The sequence below is a fragment of the Budorcas taxicolor genome, chromosome 11, assembly GCF_023091745.1.
Source record: "Budorcas taxicolor isolate Tak-1 chromosome 11, Takin1.1, whole genome shotgun sequence".
Classification (NCBI taxonomy): Eukaryota; Metazoa; Chordata; class Mammalia; order Artiodactyla; family Bovidae; genus Budorcas; species Budorcas taxicolor.
The window spans coordinates 161,495,054-161,515,410 of NC_068920.1; the positions used below are offsets into that span (position 1 = coordinate 161,495,054).

The 20,357-nt window shown below is 40.9% G+C and overlaps 1 protein-coding gene across 1 annotated transcript in view; it reads right to left on the reverse strand.

The window, feature by feature from the left end:
* SETX (senataxin) overlaps positions 1-20,357 on the reverse strand; it is an 82,422-nt gene that overhangs the window by 15,321 nt on the left and 46,744 nt on the right. Inside the window, exons 12-20 of the mRNA XM_052647913.1 lie at positions 18,655-18,754; positions 14,877-15,050; positions 12,604-12,836; positions 11,244-11,411; positions 7,475-7,631; positions 5,151-5,252; positions 4,847-4,962; positions 2,086-2,157; positions 229-378 (exon numbers count right to left, since the gene is read on the reverse strand). Of these exons, the coding sequence (XP_052503873.1) occupies positions 229-378; positions 2,086-2,157; positions 4,847-4,962; positions 5,151-5,252; positions 7,475-7,631; positions 11,244-11,411; positions 12,604-12,836; positions 14,877-15,050; positions 18,655-18,754 (1,272 nt within the window). The remainder of the gene's footprint in view (positions 1-228; positions 379-2,085; positions 2,158-4,846; positions 4,963-5,150; positions 5,253-7,474; positions 7,632-11,243; positions 11,412-12,603; positions 12,837-14,876; positions 15,051-18,654; positions 18,755-20,357) is intronic.

A 20,357-nucleotide genomic window follows, 5' to 3' on the forward strand; every position in this document is an offset into this window, starting at 1 on the left:
TGTTAAGATCAGGAATCCCTAAGACTATAATTCCAATACTAGAAAAGCAGTTTTCATCATGGTGGGTTATTCGCAGCCTATTTCAACATACAGGAATACACATGTTTAAGAGCAGGTCAAAATCAGATGCAAAAAGGTCACCGCGTCCACATGTTGGCAGCCACTCTTCCCCTGGGACTTCCTCCTCAAGGCACCAGGCCAGAGCTGTACGGCCAGCTGCCCACTGACCTCATCAACGATGACGCAGCTGAAGGGGACACCCCCCTGCCCGCGGAAAGCAGCCTCGAGCAGCAGGCCACCACTCGTGCTCAGCGTGCAGCAAATGATGTGCGACTCTAAGATGATGATGCTCTGTGTCTTCTGTGGGCGTCCTTGAACCTAAGAGAATAAAAGTTCATCAATGTTCACTTGTATCTAAAAACTTCTTGCCTATAGGCCTCTTTGTACTATAACACACCTGCCACTTACGTGGCAGAATAATGTTCAGTAAATGTCAGATGGGAACCTGCAATCTAGAAAAGAGCAGCACTCAAGGTACTCAGAAGCCATCAGAGAGAACATACTGCAGGGGAGTCTAATTTTGGAACATGATTTCAGCACGTTAAGAAAAATTTATTCAGGGTTTAATTTGGTCAAAGTAGACTTACAATTATTACAGCCTGATGTATGTGGGAAGGTATCAGAATATGCAAAGACTAAATAATTCTACTGAACTGTGAAGCAATTATCTCAGTAAAACCAGGAACAAAACTAAGCCTGAACATACCCTTTTCTGTTAGTTTTAAGCACGTAAGCTTATTCTTTCTAAGAGCCAGTACCAACAAAAACACCTGTGAAACTGATGAGCATTCTACTTCCACAGCAGTAACCGCCACTGTGGTCCAGGTCTATCTAATGGAATAAACTGAGATGGAGACTGAGTCTCATCAGAGATTCAGTTAGCCTATTTCTGCTCCTGAAAAGCTAGAGCTGAGCATACGACAGACTCAAGCCTGGACTCCGAGGCAGGTCTGTGAGAAGGTGGCGGCGCTTGTGGCCTTCCATCCAGTGCTCACATGGTAACTGCCATATCCCTCTCCTTACAGCCAGCAACATCCCTCTCCTTACAGCCAGCATCACGGTGAAACCGCAAGTGCAATTAATTTAATGACTCACAGAACAATCTGATCAGTGGCAAAAACCGTTAACACCAGTAAACAAAGACTTCCTCCTGACATATGAGAAGATTAATTTTGGGCTGAGTTTAAACTTTAATAGCTTTCCACATAATTTTTAATTGAAATAAACTGCTAGTGGAAATATGCATTAAATTCAACTATATTCATTTAGCCACACAGAAGTCAATAATATATTCAAGAAAAAAATCTCAGCTCAAAAATACAAATGCCATTACCGGTTTGTAGTACCCTCTCTCCCTTAACCCCAGTTCATTTCATTAGGGCTCTATGCTGGCTCATTCTAGCTTTGACTCATCTAAATGTGAGTTGATATTTTTATATCCAAAGAATACTGGGGAAAAAGTTACACATGCTATAAAAGGATTTTTGTGATCAAAAACAAGTAAAAAGAGCTTATGCTTTCAGCTAAAAACTGAAGGGAAAAAGGCACTTTTCATGTGCCACATCCCAGCCACTGCTGGTCTACCTGAATTCAGACACATAATGTTCTTTCTTCTTTATTTTTAATAAAGGAAAACCCTACAAATTTAGTTTCATTAATTATTCATGACAATTACCATAAATTTCTGGGTGGGAGAGCAGAACACTGAGTTTCAGAGAAAGCTACAGATGTGCGTGCAGTGACACCACTTTCTCTAGTTTTGTAAATGCTTCAAATCTTTCATTATAAAAACATTTTATTGATTTATATACATTTTTGACCACACATACAGCTTGAGGGATCTGAGTTCCCTGAAAAAGGGATTGGACTCACATCCTCTGCAATGGATGTGCAGAGTCCTAACCACTGGAACGCCAGGAATTCTCAAACTTTAAATGTTAACTGAGAAAAGACCATAGGCTGTCTGAACTACTTCATAATTTAAAAAAAGAAATGCCAGGAAAATGCTATGGATGAACTACTTACCTCTTTAATTTTAGAAGCAAGCTCCTGCCTTTCTTTTGAAACTCTGGCAATTTTTCCATCTAATTCTTGCCTCTGGAAAAAATTAGACTGCTATCATTAAACTAAGCATTTTAAAATGCTTTCCAATGAACTGCCTCACATTTCAAAAAGGAGAGCCAGTACTTTACCAATGAAAAGCTGATTCACCCAGTGTGTTTCCTCTACCAGTCTCTCTATACTACTGTGTATCAGAGTTCAGCTAAGCTACTCCAGGGCACTGCTGCCCTGACATCCATTGTGTTTGGCCAGGTGCCTGCCGTGACTTCAAACTGACACTAGCCCCTCACTCTTGCAAATGTCTTATATAGCACGCAGAGAGTCACCAGCAAATGTTCGCTCTTGTGATCAATAGTTTCCCTTGCCTTCCAGCATCTGTATGCCTTATATGTGACCCTGAGATAAGACACTCCAAGAAACTTACCAAAACCCTGCTCTTTCCATTCAAATTGCCCAATTCAGCCCTAGTCTGGATATGTCAAAACACTCCAACCACGGACCCTGATAAAGATATGTGGCCCAGGACCTGCCTGTCTGCACTCTGCACAGACCGCCTACATGGCCCCTCAAGGTATGCTATGTACCTCCTCCAGGACCTGTGAGTAATACATCTATTTCAACTTCTCCCGTAGTCTGTTTTGAAACCTCAGCTCATTATCCAGCAACCCAACAACTAGCACTCCACGTTCCATTTAGTAGGTGTTAATTAGCCAGACATCCTGGAATGGGAAGTCAAGTGGGCCTTAGAAAGCATCACTATGAACAAAGCTAGTGGAGGTGATGGAATTCCAGTTGAGCTATTTCAAATCCTGAAAGATGCTGTGAAAGTGCTGCACTCAATATGCCAGCAAATTTGGAAAACTCAGCAGTGGCCACAGGACTGGAAAAGGTCAGTTTTCATTCCAATCCCAAAGAAAGGCAATGCCAAAGAATGCTCCAACTACTGCACAATTGCACTCATCTCACATGCTAGTAAAGTAATGCTCAAAATTCTCCAAGCCAGGCTTCAGCAATACGTGAACCATGAACTTCTTGATGTTCAAGCTGGTTTTAGAGAAGGCAGAGGAACCAGAGATCAAATTGCCAACATCCACTGGATCATGGAAAAAGCAAGAGAGTTCCAGAAAAACATCTATTTCTGCTTTATTGACTATGCCAAAGCCTTTGACTATGTGGATCACAATAAAGTGTGGAAAATTCTTCAAGAGATGGGAATACCAGACCTGACCTGACCACCTGACCTGCCTCTTGAGAAACCTATATGCAGGTCGGGAAGCAACAGTTAGAACTGGACATGGAACAACAGACTGGTTCCAGATAGGAAAAGGAGTACGTCAAGGCTGTATATTGTCACCTTGCTTATTTAACTTCTATGCAGAGTACATCATGAGAAACGCTGGGCTGGAAGAAGCACAAGCTGGAATCAAGATTGCCGGGAGAAATATCAATAACCTAGATACGCAGATGACACCACCCTTATGGCAGAGAGTGAAGAGGAACTAAAGAGCCTCTTGATGAAAGTGAAAGAAGAGAGTGAAAAAGTTGGCTTAAAGCTCAACATTCAGAAAACATCATGGCATCCGGTCCCATCACTTCATGGGAAATAGATGGGGAAACAGTGGAAACAGTGTCAGACTTTCTTTTGGGGGGCTCTGAAATCACTGCAGATGGTGACTGCAGCCATGAAATGAAAAGATGCTTGCTCCTTGGAAGGAAAGTTATGACCAACCTAGATAGCATATTCAAAAGCAGAGACATTACTTAGCCAACAAAGGTCCATCTAGTCAAGGCTATGGTTTTTCCAGTGGTCCTGTACGGATGTGAAAGTTGGACTGTGAAGAAAGCTGAGCACTGAAGAATTGATGCTTTTGAAGTGTGGTGTTGGAGCAGACTCTTGAGAGTCCCTTGGACTGCAAGGAGATCCAACCAGTCCATTCTAAAGGAGGTTAGTTCTGGGTGTTCTTTGGAAGGACTGATACTAAAGCTGAAACTCCAATACTTTGGCTACCTCATGCAAAGAGTTGACTCGTTGGAAAAGACTGATGCTGGGAGGGATTGGGGAGAGGAGGAGCAGGGGACGACAGAGGAGATGGTTGGATGGCATCACCAACTCGATGGACATGAGTTTGAGTGAACTCCGGGAGTTGGTGATGGACAGGAAGGCCTGGCGTGCTGCGATTCTGGGGTCACAAAGAGTCGGACACGACTGTGCCAACTGAACAGAATTAGATAAATTGATTCTTTTTTTTTGACCACACAGTGAAGCACGTGGTATCTTAGTTCCTCAGCCAGGGATTGAACCTGTACCCCCTGCAGTGGAAAGCTCAGATTCTTAACCACTGGACCGCCAGGAAAGCCTGATAAATTCTCAAATACTGTATAAAGATGTAGATCTGTCCAGGGTATTGTCAGTTGGCTCTTCCTGTCTGTCTAGCAGGCCAATCCTTGGCACATCATTTACATGTTACCAACTGCTGCTGTCTTCAGGCTACAACAGCAGAGTTGAGTGGCTAAAAGAGACTTCACGTAAGTCTGTAAACTTAGGTCTAAAATATTTACTATCTGGTCCTTTAAAACAAAGTTTAACTCCTAATGTAAAGATACCACTTTTGTATACATCTTTTACACAAATTATATACTATTTCACAACAAAAGAACAGCACCAAATACTCAACTAGTTTATCTATAAGCTGCTATAAACACTGATCCAGAAATGTCTAGATACCTGCGATTCCCTTCCACCTCGGCATAAAGCACGCTGGCGGGAAAGTTCATCAAGTTGACGATCGAGAAATTCCTTTCTTTTGTGCATCTCCTGAACATGAGACGGTAAGTCTTTTTCTTTAAAGAAAATAAAAAGACAAAGAATTGCTCATTCTAACAAATATACACATATTCACACACAATGAGAAGGAAAATTAGCTTTCAAAACCAGACTATTTCTAGGGTCTTCAAATTACCTTTAATGCCCAAGCCAACTATACAACAAGAAAAAAATAAATTAGTATATACCTTTATTCCGTACTTACTCATTCTGTGGTTAACTTGACTGTCCAAACTGAATCTTAGGACCTCATTATTAATAGACTTTTCTGGACCTAGACGTACTAAGTTTATATCTCCACAGTTTCCTGTTGATAAAAGTCACACAGAGATTAGTACGAACACTGTCAATCTCTGTACATAACAACTGTTTTTTAGCAAAATATTAACAATCAGAGAAGGAAGCTAACATGAACTATTAATCAACCAGACATCTGGAACTGTGCTAGAAGCTCCACATACATCCTTTTAGATAAAGCTTCATAAAAACCCCTAAAAGGCAAGGACTTATTTCCACCTAATAAAAGCTAATGGGGTTGCACAAAGAGTACACAGCAGAGATGAGATTCTATTACACTCATGTTCCTCAAACTATGTTCTATTCAACAATCCATGATAAAATTCGTTTGGAAAACGGCTGAGTTAAAAATAAAACAGATTTCTTAACCACAGGATATTTCGAAGATGAAGATGTTTATCTTTTAATACATGTCTGAATTCCCCAAATGAAATCTTATGGGACCACCAATTCCTTTTCTGTAGAATACTCAGAACCAAGGTTCTGCTCCACATCACAATGCCACCTCAGGATCTAAGGGACAGAATGTGCTGGAAATTCTGGTAATGTCAAAAACTGTCAGCATCATTTAAACTGGTTTACTAACCACATTTTTAATTCTAGGTTAGCACACTCAGGTATTATTTAGTCTAAAAATCTCCCACCACTTCACTGAACTAAATAACATCAACCAAGCAGTGTTTATTAGCACCTATCCCAACCTGTCAGGTACTTGTTTGCTGTCTCCTTCCACTGAATCCCAAGCCCCATAGAATCAGGTTTTGTTTTGGTCACTGCCTACAACAGCATCTGGCACAGAGTAAGTACAATAAACCTGCTGAATGAACAAATTAACAATTTATTATACAGTTGTCTACATGTATCTGTATTCCTAGTTCAGCTCCTTTTTCTAAATTTGAAGCCATCTTCTCTGGCCAACATTTACTTCAAAGTTTCAAAACTGCTAAGTTGTATATCTGCCAGAAGGATGATGAGATTCATACCCAACTCTAAGCACCTCAAAATGCTCCAGAAATTAAAACAGAATCCTTTAAATTGCAGGGTGAGCTCAGAAGGATGTAAAAGAAATTCCTAGGGGTGAAAAACAGAGAAAGGTGAAAACCAGATATGAAAGCCCCTGAGCTGCTGTGGCTTCCCTGGAGGGAGAAGGATAAAGAGCTGTCACTGTCCAGGTGCTGAGGTGTTGGTTTTTTTAATTCACATACAACAAAACACAAGCATTTAAAAATCAGCAAAACTCACTCAAATGCAGAAAACTTGAATAAACCAACAATTAAAGACATTCAGCAGACAGAAACTTATCCATCTGTCAAAAAACAGACCAAAAAGAAAAAAGAACAAAACAACAAATACCAAAACAATACTAAAAACAGATAAACTTTCAAGAAACAGATAATCTCTTACACAAAACATTGCAAATAAATGTTTGTATAAAATTCAGCACCCATTCATAAAAAAGCTAACGAAAAAGGGACTTCTTTAACCCAATAAATGGTATATACCAAATCCCACAAACGTATGTATCACATGCAGTGAAAAACAAAAAAATCAAAGTACTGAAAAATAAGGGAAAAAAAGCTCTTTTTACTGACAGAGATGTCACTGTCTAACAAAAAAAGTTAAAAATCCAACCTAGACCCGGCTTTTGTCCCACCTTCATCCAGCCTTGTCGTGTTGTCAATGGACACCTGAAAAAGTGCTTATTACCCCTCCTCAGGAAAAGGAAAGTGAAAACAGTACCCCGCCCACTGTCTGGGAACTGTTCTCAGTGTGGGATCTGACACCACCACTTCCTAGAAGAATCTGGCACTATCTAGAAGATGCACATATCCTTCAACCCAGCATTTTCCCTTCTTGGTGTATACACGCTAGGCCAGCGCTTTTCTGAGGTACACTTCACACTGTACTGAAAGCAGTACACTCATCCTTCACCAACAACATAGGTGTCAGAGATTACTACTTACCCCCTCACTGCCTATGCTCTAATCCTTGCTGCTTCCTTCTGTTCTGTTCTAGCTTATGTATGTATGCTGGTTCTGATCTCCCTAAACTGATTTCACAATCCACTGACTGGTCACAAGCCACACTGTGAGAAGCACTGTCCTGGAGGGCCACATGAACCAAATTCGGGAGATGTGAACAAGCCAGAACTGGCTCACTTTTTGTTATTCAAAGTTCCCCACGCTAAACACTGAAAACAAAACAAATTAAAAGCCCACGTAAATATCATACCCATTGGATTCTTCTTGTCTTTACACTTTTCTTTGAATTCAAGGATAATTTTTTTCATAAGTTCATCAACAGCTGCATTGGAAGGTGCACATACGAGGACACGGTTTTGCTTGATTTTGGCATTGGAGTTTTCATCTGAATGCCCCCTCCTTTGGTTCTGCAATTTGCATCAAACAAAAAATCCTGCTGAGTTCTATTACACAATGTTACAGTCCTTTCATACTTTCACATATATTCAAAAGTTCCTATAATAAAAATAAAAAACACCTGCCACCTTCAGTTCAGTTCAGTCACTCATTCGTGTCCGACTGTGACCCCATGAATCACAGCAGGCCAGGCCTCCCTGTCCATCACCAACTCCCAGAGTTCACTCAAACTCATGTCCATCAATCTGATGATGTCATCCAGCCATCTCATCCTCTGTCGTCCCCTTCTCCTCCTGCCCTCAATCCCTCCCAGCATCAGTCTTTTCCAACGGGTCAACTCTTCGCATGACGTGGCCGAAGTATTGGAGTTTCAGCTTTAGTATCAGTCCTTCCAAAGAACACCCAGGACTGACTGATCTCCTTTAGAATGGACTGGTTGGATCTCCTTGCAGTCCAAGGGACTCTCAAGAGTCTGCTCCAACACCACACTTCAAAAGCATCAATTCTTCGGTGCTCAGCTTTCTTCACAGTCCAACTTTCACATCCGTACAGGACCACTGGAAAAACCATAGCCTTGACTAGATGGACCTTTGTTGGCTAAGTAATGTCTCTGCTTTTGAATATGCTATCTAGGTTGGTCATAACTTTCCTTCCAAGGAGCAAGCGTCTTTTCATTTCATGGCTGCAGTCACCATCTGCAGTGATTTCAGAGCCCCCCAAAAGAAAGTCTGACACTGTTTCCACTGTTTCCCCATCTATTTCCCATGAAGTGATGGGACCAGATGCCATGATCTTCGTTTTCTGAATGTTGAGCTTTAAGCCAACTTTTTCAACTCTCTTCTTTCACTTTCATCAAGAGGCTCTTTAGTTCCTCTTCACTCTCTGCCATAAGGGTGGTGTCATCTGCATATCTAGGTTATTGATATTTCTCCCGGCAATCTTGATTCCAGCTTGTGCTTCTTCCAGCCCAGCGTTTCTCATGATGTACTCTGCATAGAAGTTAAATAAGCAGGGTGACAATATACAGCCTTGACGTACTCCTTTTCCTATCTGGAACCAGTCTGTTGTTCCATGTCCAGTTCTAACTGTTGCTTCCCGACCTGCATAGGCAGGTCAGGTGGTCAGGTCAGGTCTGGTATTCCCGTCTCTTGAATTTTCCACACTTTATTGTGATCCACATAGTCAAAGGCTTTGGCATAGTCAATAAAGCAGAAATAGATGTTTTTCTGGAACTCTCTTGCTTTTTCCATGATCCAGTGGATGTTGGCAATTTGATCTCTGGTTCCTCTGCCTTCTCTAAAACCAGCTTGACCATCAGGAAGTTCACGGTTCACGTATTGCTGAAGCCTGGCTTGGAGAATTTTGAGCATTATTTTACTAGTATGTGAGATGAGTGCAATTGTGCAGTAGCTGGAGCATTCTTTGGCATTGCCTTTCTTTGGGATTGGAATGAAAACTGACCTTTTCCAGTCCTGTGGCCACTGCTGAGTCTTCCAAATTTGCTGGCATATTGAGTGCAGCACTTTCATATCATCGTCTTTGAGGATTTGAAATAGCTCAACTGGAATTCCATCACCTCCACTAGCTTTGTTCATAGTGATGCTTTCTAAGGCCCACTTGGACTTCACATTCCAGGATGTCTGACTCTAGGTGAGTGATCATACCATCGTGATTATCTGGGTTGTGAAGATCTTTTTTGTACAGTTCTTCTGTGTATTCTTGCCACCTCTTCTTAATATCTTCTGCTTCTGTTAGGGCCATACCATTTCTGTCCTTTATCAAGCCCATCTTTGCATGAAATGTTCCCTTGGTATCTCTAATTTTCCTCAAGAGATCTCTAGTGTTTCCCATTCTGTTGTTTTCCTCTATTTCTTTGCATTGACTGCTGAAGGCAGCTTTCTTATCTCTTCTTGCTATTCTTTGGAACTCTGCATTCAGATGCTTATCTTTCCTTTTCTCTTTTGCTTTTCACTTCTCTTCTTTTCACAGCTATTTGTAGGGCCTCCCCAAACAGCCATTTTGCTTTTTTGCATTTCTTTTCAATTGGGATGGTCTTGAACCCTGTCTCCTGTACAACGTCATGAACCTCTGTCCATAGTTCGTCAGGCAACTCGACAGATCTAGTCCCTTAGATCCGTTTCTCACTTCCACTGTATAATCATACTACTGCTGCTGCTAAGTCACTTCAGTCGTGTCAGACTCTGTGTGACCCCATAGACGGCAGCCCACCAGGATCCCCCGTCCCTGGGATTCTCCAGGCAAGACACTGGAATGGGTTGCCATTTCCTTCTCCAATGCATCAAAGTGAAAAGTGAAAGGGAAGTCGCTCAGTCATGTCCGACTCTTCGCAACCCCATGGACCACAGCCTACCAGGCTCCTCTGTCCATGGGATTTTCCAGGCAAGAGTACTGGAGTGGGGTGCCATCGCCTTCTCTGGTATAATCATAAGGGATTTGACTTAGGTCATACCTGAATGGTCTAGTGATTTTCCCTACTTTCTTCAATTTAAGTCTGAATTTGGCATAAGGAGTTCATGATCTGAGCCACAGTCAGCTCCCGGTCTTGTTTTTGCTGACTCTATAGAGCTTCTCCATCTTTGGCTGCAAAGAATATAATCAATCTGATTTTGGTCCTGACCACCTGGTGATGTCCACGTGTAGAGTCTTGTCTTGTGTTGTTGGTAGAGGGTGTTTGCTAAGACCAGTGCGTTCTCTTGGCAAAACTCTATTAGCCTTTGCCTGCTTCATTCCGTATTCCAAGACCAAATTTGCCTGTTACCCCAGGTGTTTGACTTCCTACTTTAGCATTCCAGTCCCCTATAATGAAAAGGACATCTTTTTGGAGGTGTTAGTTCTAAAAGGTCTTGTAGGTCTTCATAGAACCATTCAACTTTAGCTTCTTCAGCACTACTGGTTGGAGCATAGACTTGGATTACTGTGATATTAAATGGTTTGCCTTGGAAACCAACAGAGATCATGCTGTCATTTTTGAGACTGCATCAAAGTACATTTCAGACTCTTGTTGACCATGATGGCTACTCCATTTCTTCTAAGGGATTCCTGCCCACAGCAGTAGATATAATGGTCACCTGAGTTAAATTCACCCATTCCAGTCCAGTTTAGTTCGCTGGTTCCTAGAATGTCAACGTTCACTCTTGCATCTTACACTGAAACTAAAATTACTGTGAACTGCTCCACTCTAATACAAAATAAAAAGTTAAAAAAAAAATTACTCTGGCATAAAATTTTATCGTTAACTTTTCTGAGCCTTACCTTATTATCCACTGATTTTATTCAATACCCAATCCAACCAAAATGCAGCCCAGGGATAGATACATCCAGGATGGTCTCCTGGTATCAGCTACGACCACTAACAAATCCAGAAGACCATTCTAGCCCTCAGGAGTGATTGCACACAAGATAATATCTCCTGCCTTTTTATTTCTTATAGCCTTCTCCATCTCTGCTACCCCTTTATCTGGTACGGTTCCACACAGTATCAAAAGATACACAAAAGTGAAGGGGGAAAAGGCACTTTAGCACTTATTCACACATTAGTTAAATCTAGTGACATGAAATGATATATTCAATTAAGAACGCTGCTGCCCTCACAAACACTTTACCTCGGTCAGCAGGCGGTACAGGATGCCAACAATGGTTTTTGATTTTCCTGTTCCAGGTGGTCCATGAATCAGACAGATCTTGGCAACTGATGGGGAGTGTTTCACCATGGCATATGCAGTTTCTATCGCTTTCTTCTGGTCTTCATTGAAATCTTTTAAGTAGGCAACCTATATGAAAGACATTAGTGAGAATTACTTTTTCTTCCTGTGGTGGCCCAGGAAAGCAAGACAGTGGAAAAATCTGTGTGAACTGCTCCTGTCCTTCATCAAACAGAAGCTTTATGATCAGGAAGACTCCGAAATGACCTTTAATCTAAGAAGCACATTCACTACTGGAAAGAGTCACTTATAAGTGTCTACAGGCTTCAGTCCATCTATAAATAAAACAATATTTTTATTTGTGATTCTTATAAAGATCACAAACTAGTTTTGTACTCTTCTTTTTATTTATTCTGATTCTTCCCATTTTCTGATCTTCCTGGTGGCTCAGACGGTAAAGCGTCTGCCTGCAATGTAGGAGACTGGGGTTCAATTCCTGAGTCAGGAAGATCCCCTGGAGAAGGAAATGGCAATCCACTCCAGCACTCTTGCCTGGAAAGTCCCATGGACAGAGGAGCCTGACAGGCTACAGTCCACGGGGTCGCAAAGAGTTGGACATGACTGGGCAACTTCCTCGCTTTCTTCCCATTTTAGTCAATTCTCTCCCTTGACAGCAAAACCATTCCAAGACTTTCTTTCCTAACACAAGTGACGAGAGTGGGAAGAGCACAGATCTTGGCTCAGCTCCGCGTCTACACCTCAGTTCACTCTCAAGCTGTGTCTCCAAACTTACCTCTCTGGACTTCAGCCTCCACCGATTTTTATATAAATCCCTTTACAGGATCCCTTAGAAGGTGAGAATTGACAGAAAACACAAGTCTCTGTGTTAACTTCCTGGAACTTATACACAATTTTATAATGAGAAATATCCGTTCACACAATACAATAACCTCGTCTTCAAACTGGCAACAGTACCAAAAGCTCCACTGGTCATTCAAATGCAAAATTCATTCCATTAAACCTATTCCTACTTACTTCTGCATTTTAACCACCTAACAAGTTAAGCAGGATGTTCACCTAACATTTTAATGTTGTTCTTCAAGCGTGTTTTCAATTCCTTATTGCACTCTACCTTCTTCCTGAGGTAAGCTAACTAACACAAAGACATACTTTACAGCATTAAAGAAGACTAGGCACTAAGCATGTCACTGGGCATACACTGTGACTAGTAAGTCTTTGCTGTGGACAAAAGGAACATGATGCTTTAACGTCGTGACGTGAAATGTTCTGACTTTCCCTGTATCAAATGGTCATCACTCACAATTCTCTCAGATGTTGTAGTTAGTAAATCTTTTGTACAGAAGTCCATGGGGTTTGGATTCAGAATGGCTCTGGCCAGTTGGTTCCGACCACTCAGCAAAGACATGGCTTTCAACTTCCTTTGTGTAGTCACCAGAGAGCTGATTACAAAGCATTTCACGAGTTCATTTAAATTGACTGGTAAATTATCTTGAGTCTGGATGGAAACCAAACACTCAGATTTCCCATTATGCACTGTTACCAAGACAGAGAAAAAGCAATCTCGGTTACCAGTGAATGCAAGGTGTCCAGTTAAAAAGGTTATTCAGAACAAAGTGTTTTATAACATGTTTTCTCCACATCATTCAAATAATTTACTCAGTGAAGGTAAATGACTATTTATCGACTGAATGGCTCCTACAAACCAGGCAACATTCCTATCCTCGGGAGGCTTTTTTTTTAGGAGGAGGAGGCAGATAATCAAATAAACATGCCAGGTGATGGTAAGTAGTATGAAGAATGCAGAGGAGGGGGATGAGGAAGTGAAGAGGGATGTAAGGGAGTGTTATGCAGACAAGAGAGTCAGGGAAGACCTTCCTGGTAAGATGACATTTGGGCATGGAAAAGACCTTCCTGTTAAGATGACATGTTGGTAACTGGAAAACTATGTTACAGGCAGAGAATCAGCAACCGCAAAGGCAGCAGGGTGCCTGGATTATTGAGGAACAGAGAAAAGGCTGGTGTGCCGGGAGGAAGCGAGCTCAAAGCCTGAGAAAGCACTGGTGGCTACTCTTCACAGGGCTCTGCAGTAATGATTCTGAGTCAGGTCAAGGGCTACAGGACAGCTCTGTGTAGGGAAGGGAACTGCCCTAATGCCCACATTAAAAGAATCACTTACAGTGAATGAAGAATGCACTACAATGGGAAAAGCAAAATGACCACTTAATCCAGGTGAATCCAGGTGAAAGTGAACGGTCCTGTGGGCCAGAATGTAGTGGGAGAGGTGGGGCCAGGATGGAGGATACACTGCAAAGGATGGGCCAGTTAACAGGACTTCCTGATGACTTGGTTGGAGCCTGTGAGGGAGAGAAAGACTCAAGCCTGACTCTGAGGTTTGGGGCTGAGTAACTGGGAGAATGGACGTACTGCATGCGATGATGGGAAAAGCTGAAGCGACAGCACATCAGGCAGTAAATCAAGCGTTTCTTTTTGGAGCAGATTTTAAATGTCTAATAATTTCCAAATAGAGATGGCAGAGTATTAGATACATGAAGAGCTCAGGGAAGGAGGCCACCTTTGAAACAGAACTCTGGCAAATGTAGCCACCTGTCGGAGTCAAAAGCACAGACAAAGCTATGTATCCCCACAGCTCCTCTTCTACACGCATCCTACATGAAAAGCTGAGCTGCGCTCACAGGAGAGTCAACACAGCACACCAGTTACAACGCGGCACACGGCTGAACTCCAACAGCTCTGTTGCTGTTTATAAGATGTAATGCAAAAAGGTGAAGGAATAATGAAATCATATTCTCTTCACATAAGAGAGACTAAAAAAAGCAGCAATGTCAAAAGGGCAGCTTGGCATATATAGAGAATGTGGACTTCGCAGTCAAATAAAATTAGGTTTTAATTCTGAACCTACCATTTAATACTGAGGGTGACCTTGGATAAGTTATTCCACATCCCGACCTCTGATATCCCAATAAGCAGGAATAGCTAGTTCTGCTTTGCAGGGCTCTGGGAAAAAGACAGTCAACGTGCACAGGAAGGACAGGGCACACCGTGTGGCACAGAGTTGGTACTCCTTAAATTCAAGCTAACATTATTTCTGTTATGCTCCCTTAGGGAGAGAAGCCCCCACAACACAATGGAGGAGAGTGACAGAAACAGTAAAGCCCTCAAGGTACCTTACAGTTAGTTACATCTTTGGTCTGCTCATTAATCATTAGCCAGAAAACCAAAGCTGGAATGTGATTTAACAAACAGATGGCTTGCAAATTGTCTGTTTTATAACAAACACTGATAGATGAAGGAATTTACTAGAAGGAGAAGACATTACAAAAGAAAGCTTTTAAATCTGAAGTCTAAAGCAAGAAACACTGGGCTTTTTCCAGCTGAGTCTAGAAAATCTAAAAGAGGTCTCAGAAAGGTAAATCATCAACCTCACAAACACAAGTCTGTTAAATGTACACCAGCTAAATGTACAGCAAATACATGGCTGGTAAAGCCTAATCTAGAAGGAAATGAGAAGACGAGTTTCAGACAGACGTCTCTACAGTCTCACGAGGTACTCACTGACTGAAGTACGGCGGAATTTATGAACATAGCCACAGTAATATTCACAGGCATCCTCCAGGTGACTCCACTCTAAATCTTTCTTCTCCTCATTGAGTCTTTCAGGAACCAAAAACACCAAATCATTTTCCCTTGGATGAAGCTGTTTAGCTAGTTCACTTTCCTCAAGATAAACTGTAAAACAGTAAGAAGTCAGCATTTATTCTAACAGAATAAATTTACATAAGATTAACTAAAGGGATATTAAACCCTTGTACTAAGAGTTCAAGCAAGTAGACAGCGCTGGTAGACTTTGAAAGCCAGTGGGCATTTTCAAATATTGATCACAGAGTATTATAAAGTTTTTCTTAAAAATTTACTGCTACAACACCAAAATAGATGAAGTCATAATATTCAAAAGGAGTTAATAAATTTCCTTTCCTTGAAACTTACCTTAGTTTTTAATCAAAAAATTCTCACTTTTGTGCTCTACTTTCAAAATCCCCAGTGAAAACCTGGAAACAAATCCAAGTATATAGAAGCATTTTGAGCCTACTGGTGGCATTTCAAACAAGGGGAAAGGACAGCAGTAAAATAAATGGGGCTGGGAAAACAGCAAGCTCTAATTAAAAAGTTTAGTCCCAACTTTGCCAATTCTCAACAAACTTCAACATTTTTTTCCTCTAAAACTTACACAGGAATGCAAAGGGACAAGAATAGCCAATGTACTCATAAGGCAAAACAAGCTAAGAGGACTTGTTTACTGAAACTTTTTCTAAAGCTTAACTAATCAACCAACGTGACATGGGCAGTGAGGTAGGCAAATGATCCAATAGAGAAAGGCGTCCAGAAAATATCAGTGCATTAAACAGCCACTAGATTTATGGCAAGCACGGCACTACAGACCATGAAGAAAGGATAGTCTTTTCAATTAACAGTAGTGGGATAATTACATCTCCATTAGGGGAAAAAAATGAAACATGGCCCCTACATCTTACTCATGCGCAAAATCAATTCCAGGTTGACAAAACAGTGAAGCCTCTAGAAAAGGGATTGGTAAACTTTCTGTAAAGAGACAGATTTTTCTTTGCAGGCATATGGAATCTGCTGCATATTCATCACCACCATCTTTTTTTCAAAACCTTTAAAAAATTATTATAAAAACGTTACTCTAGGGCAATATAAAAACAGGATATAGGGTAGATGTGCAAGCTGTTGTTTGCTGGCTCCAGTTCTAGATGTTAATATATTTATGACCTGCAGCAGGGAAAGGTTTCTTCAATGAGTCATAGAACATTCCATAAAAAAATACACAAATGTGTCTGTTATGTTAAAAATAAATTCTAAACAAGAATTTTAAAGACATCTCTAGGAGAGTCATAATGCAAGCCAAAGTGGGAGAATGGTTTATATCCAAATTATACAAAGAACTTGCTACAAATCAGTAAGAAAATGAACAGAAAATGAACAAGTCTTTTGGCTTCCCCAAAGAGGTTACTTAAGCATCTACCAAGTATATGAAAAGGGGCTCAAGTTCATTATAGCAAAATAAAACCACAAATGGCCATCAGTATGCACACTGTAACAGGTTAAATTAATAGCACAATCAATACAAATGTGTCTCTATAAACATGGAACAATGTGACTTCCATACACTGGTGGGGGTGCATAATTTCTGTAGAAACTGGCTTGGCATTATCTACTTCAGTTGAACTCATACAACTCATCTCAGGAGACAAGAATACAAAAATGCCTTCACATGACACCAGAGACACGTGACTGACCACAGTGGCATTATCCATAACATGCTGTGCGTGAAGAGTTACTAACAGAGCAGGCCTGAGGCTTCTGTCCTTAGAAAGCTTACACGTTGCCCCTTCATTGGCTTCTGAGAACTTGCATGTCCAGACAGTTCTCATTCACTGATGACAATGGTGCACGGCATCTAACCTGTTGGCCAAATTCGTTCTCTGTGGTTTATGTCAGACACCCACTTTGCTTCGGGAAAGTGATGAATCTGGAATGGGCAGAGGGTGCTGCAGGCACTGAGCCCCTCAGGTTCCCTGGTAGGTAACATGCCACATGTACCGTCACACCTCACTAGTGGGACAATTACGTGCCTGTTGTGTGACTCCACTGGGAAAGGACTCTTGAAGGTTGCTCCTGGTCTGCTTTAGACTTCACCCATGTGCTTAGTCCCCTTTGCTAATTTTGTTTTGTATCCTTTCACAGTAAGAAGTCACAGCCATGCTGTGAATATAATTCCTGTGAGTTGTCCTAGTGAATCTCTGAACCTGGGGTTGGGCTTGTGAACTCCTGATACACAGACCAAAACTGATAGAAAAAACCCCCATTAATGGAAACTCCCTGGTGGTCCAGTGGTTAGGACAATCCACATGACTTGACCAAAAAATAAAATAACAATCTCCATCAACGGTAAAACTGTGATGTAGTTATACACTGAAATAATACCACAGCAATGAAAACAAATACTAAAGATACAAACAAAATTGATGAATTACACACGTTAAATGAAAGAAGTCAGAAATAAGAGAAAAGACTGTGATTCTATCATACAATCAAGATAAATGGCAGATAAATCAGCTACTTAAATATTAAAAATATAAAATTACTACAAGAAAATATGAAACTATTTAATTTCTAAAACCAAAATTTGAACAGTAAAGTTTATGAACATAAGCAGATAAAAACTGCCTCACAAACCAAACGTGAAAATGAACGCAAATAATGGAACTAAAAAAAAAAGTTACAACAAATGCACACAAATAAGAAGAAAACAAACTTCCTAACAGAAAAATGACAAATGGTATGCAGAGACAATTATGTGACCGTTTCTGACCCCCAAGAATTTAAAGGACCACTAAAGACTTGGGGACAAAATGTATAATCTCAAATGAGATACAGTTCCCATGTAAAACTGGGGAAAAGTTTAAACTAGCAAATGAGGAGAGATACATTCTTATGTTCTTATGTTAGACGTGATAATGGAATTCTTTTTGGTAGACAGAGGCAATATGAATCAAGTCTTTTTTTTTTTTTTTAATTTTACTTTATTTTACTTTACAATACTGTATTGGTTTTGCCATACATCAACATGAATCCACCACGGGTATACACGTGTTCCCAATCCTGAACCCCACCTCCCACCTCCCTCCCCATACCATCTCTCTGGGTCATCCCAGTGCACCAGCCCCAAGCATCCTGTATCCTGCATCGAACCTAGACTGGCGATTAAAAATGCATACACTGTGATCCAGGCAAAAGGATTTATTCAGTGTAATAGTGAGAAACCATAAACAATATACATATCTAACTAGAAACTGGTTAAACAGAACTATAGAACATGCTAACAATAATTACAAATACTGAAAAGACATTTACAACAGATCAAGTGAAAATAAGTCAAATGTAAGCTTTGTGAAGGCAGAATTTTATGTTCTAATCCCAGCTACATATCTGGCATCTAGAATCACACACTATCAGGCAATACACAGTCAATAAATATTTGCTGAGGTAAGTAAATAAAAAAAGTCACAAAATAGGTAAAATAACCCTACCCCCTCACCACCTCCCCACACTTTACACACAGATGAGGAGCAAGTCTAGCAGTAATATATGCACTACTAATTATCCTCATTAAGTAAGACTTTAAACATAGTCTACGTAAGATTCAAATTAGGAAAACTATATCCCAGAAAATACAATTATCCTGTTCCCTCAAAAGAAATCTCTCCAATCATTACATGACACAGTGCAAGTTACTTAAGAAAGAACTTACCCACAAACTCCCAGTATTTTTTATAATCACCAGGAAATTTTCGTAAATGCAACTGATGGAATTTCTCTTTGTTTGGAGAGCTGATCCATTCCTGTGCCACCTTAGCAAAGCAAAAAAAGGCAAATTAAGAAAGCAAAAACATCTGAAAATTTTTCCAAAGTAAGCAACAATAAAATCCAGAACCTAGAAATCCCAGGTGACAGAAATAGTAAAAATTAACTTGGGACTTCTGGTTTCCAGCTTGGCATGTATGGAACTTAAAAATCACCAGTCCATCCTAATAAGTATACAGAGACAAAAAGGTGGATACAGACAATCAAGACTTATCAGAGCAGAAACCCTTAAGCAGAAACCTCCATGCCAGGAAGAAAACCTGAACTGGATTTGGCAAACTGTTGGAGGCTCAGTATAAACGACTCTGAACGCTTAAAAACCCTAGGGCGACCCAGTCATAAGGGACATCTCACACTCTTCTACTGAGTTTCACATCTAGGAGTTCTAATAGGCCCCCACAGTAAATGTAGAAGAAAATTCCCTGTGTCCTTTGGTGGGGGAGGGGGAGTGGATATAGCAGTGTTGAGGGTTAGGAATTTTAGAACCATTTTAAAATACAGAGTATTCTGACCTTTTAAAAAATTTTTTTCACTGGAGGATAATTGCTTTACAATGTTGTGGTGATTTCTGCTGTATAACCACCTGAATCATCTATTAAATATATATCCCCTCCTTCTTCAGCCTCCCTCCCACCTCCATTCTAACCTTCTTAACACGGCTTTGATCTATACAAAAACTATTTTACCAGAGCCAAACTTGCTGGATGACAATGGGTGAGATGCCTGGATGGCATCACCAACCTGATGGACATCAGTCTGAGCATGCTACAGGAGTTGATGATGGCCAGGGGAGCCTGGTGTGCTGCAGTCCATGGGGGTCAGAGTCGGAGACAACTAAGCAACTGAACTGAACTGAACTTTGCTAGGCTTTTATCAGAGCCTAACCTACTTAGGGGAAGAAAACCTACTCCAGATCATTCTAGTCATCCTGTCTCACCTGAGGAGGCAGGGAGAAACCAAGATGCATAAGTGTGAAAGCCAGAGGCAAAGGCTCACTAAAAGACTGACATCTGGGCTTCCCTGGTGGCTTAGTGGTAAAAAAAAATTCCCGCTGCCAATGCAGGAGACATGGGTTAGATCCCTGATCCAGGAAGATTCCACATGACAGGGAGCAACTAAGTGTTTGCACCACAACTACTGAACCTGTGCTCTAGAGCCCAGGAACTGCAACACCCACTACAACTCCTGCTCTGAGTAAGAGAAGCCCCTGCACCACAACCAGAGAGCAGCCCCCACTCGCCACAGCTAGAGAAAAGCCCGAGCAGCAACGAAGACTCAACACAGCCAAAAAACAGAGAAGACTGACAGCTTACCACAGGACTGTGGCGTGCTCTCCCTTCCCCCACACCTCAGTACTCTTTAATAAATGTCTGTTTACTGTTCTTTTTACTTAGTAGATCAAATCCACCTTACAACAAAAAATAACTGCATTCTCAAACGCAAAAACACAGTTTGAAGAGACTGAACAAGCATCAAAACTAGTCAGATATAGCAGGAATATGGGAATTGTCAGACCAACAATTTTTCAAAAATTAAAACCTACTAATTTATATACTAACTTTAAAGGAAAAAGTACCCTATGAACTAACA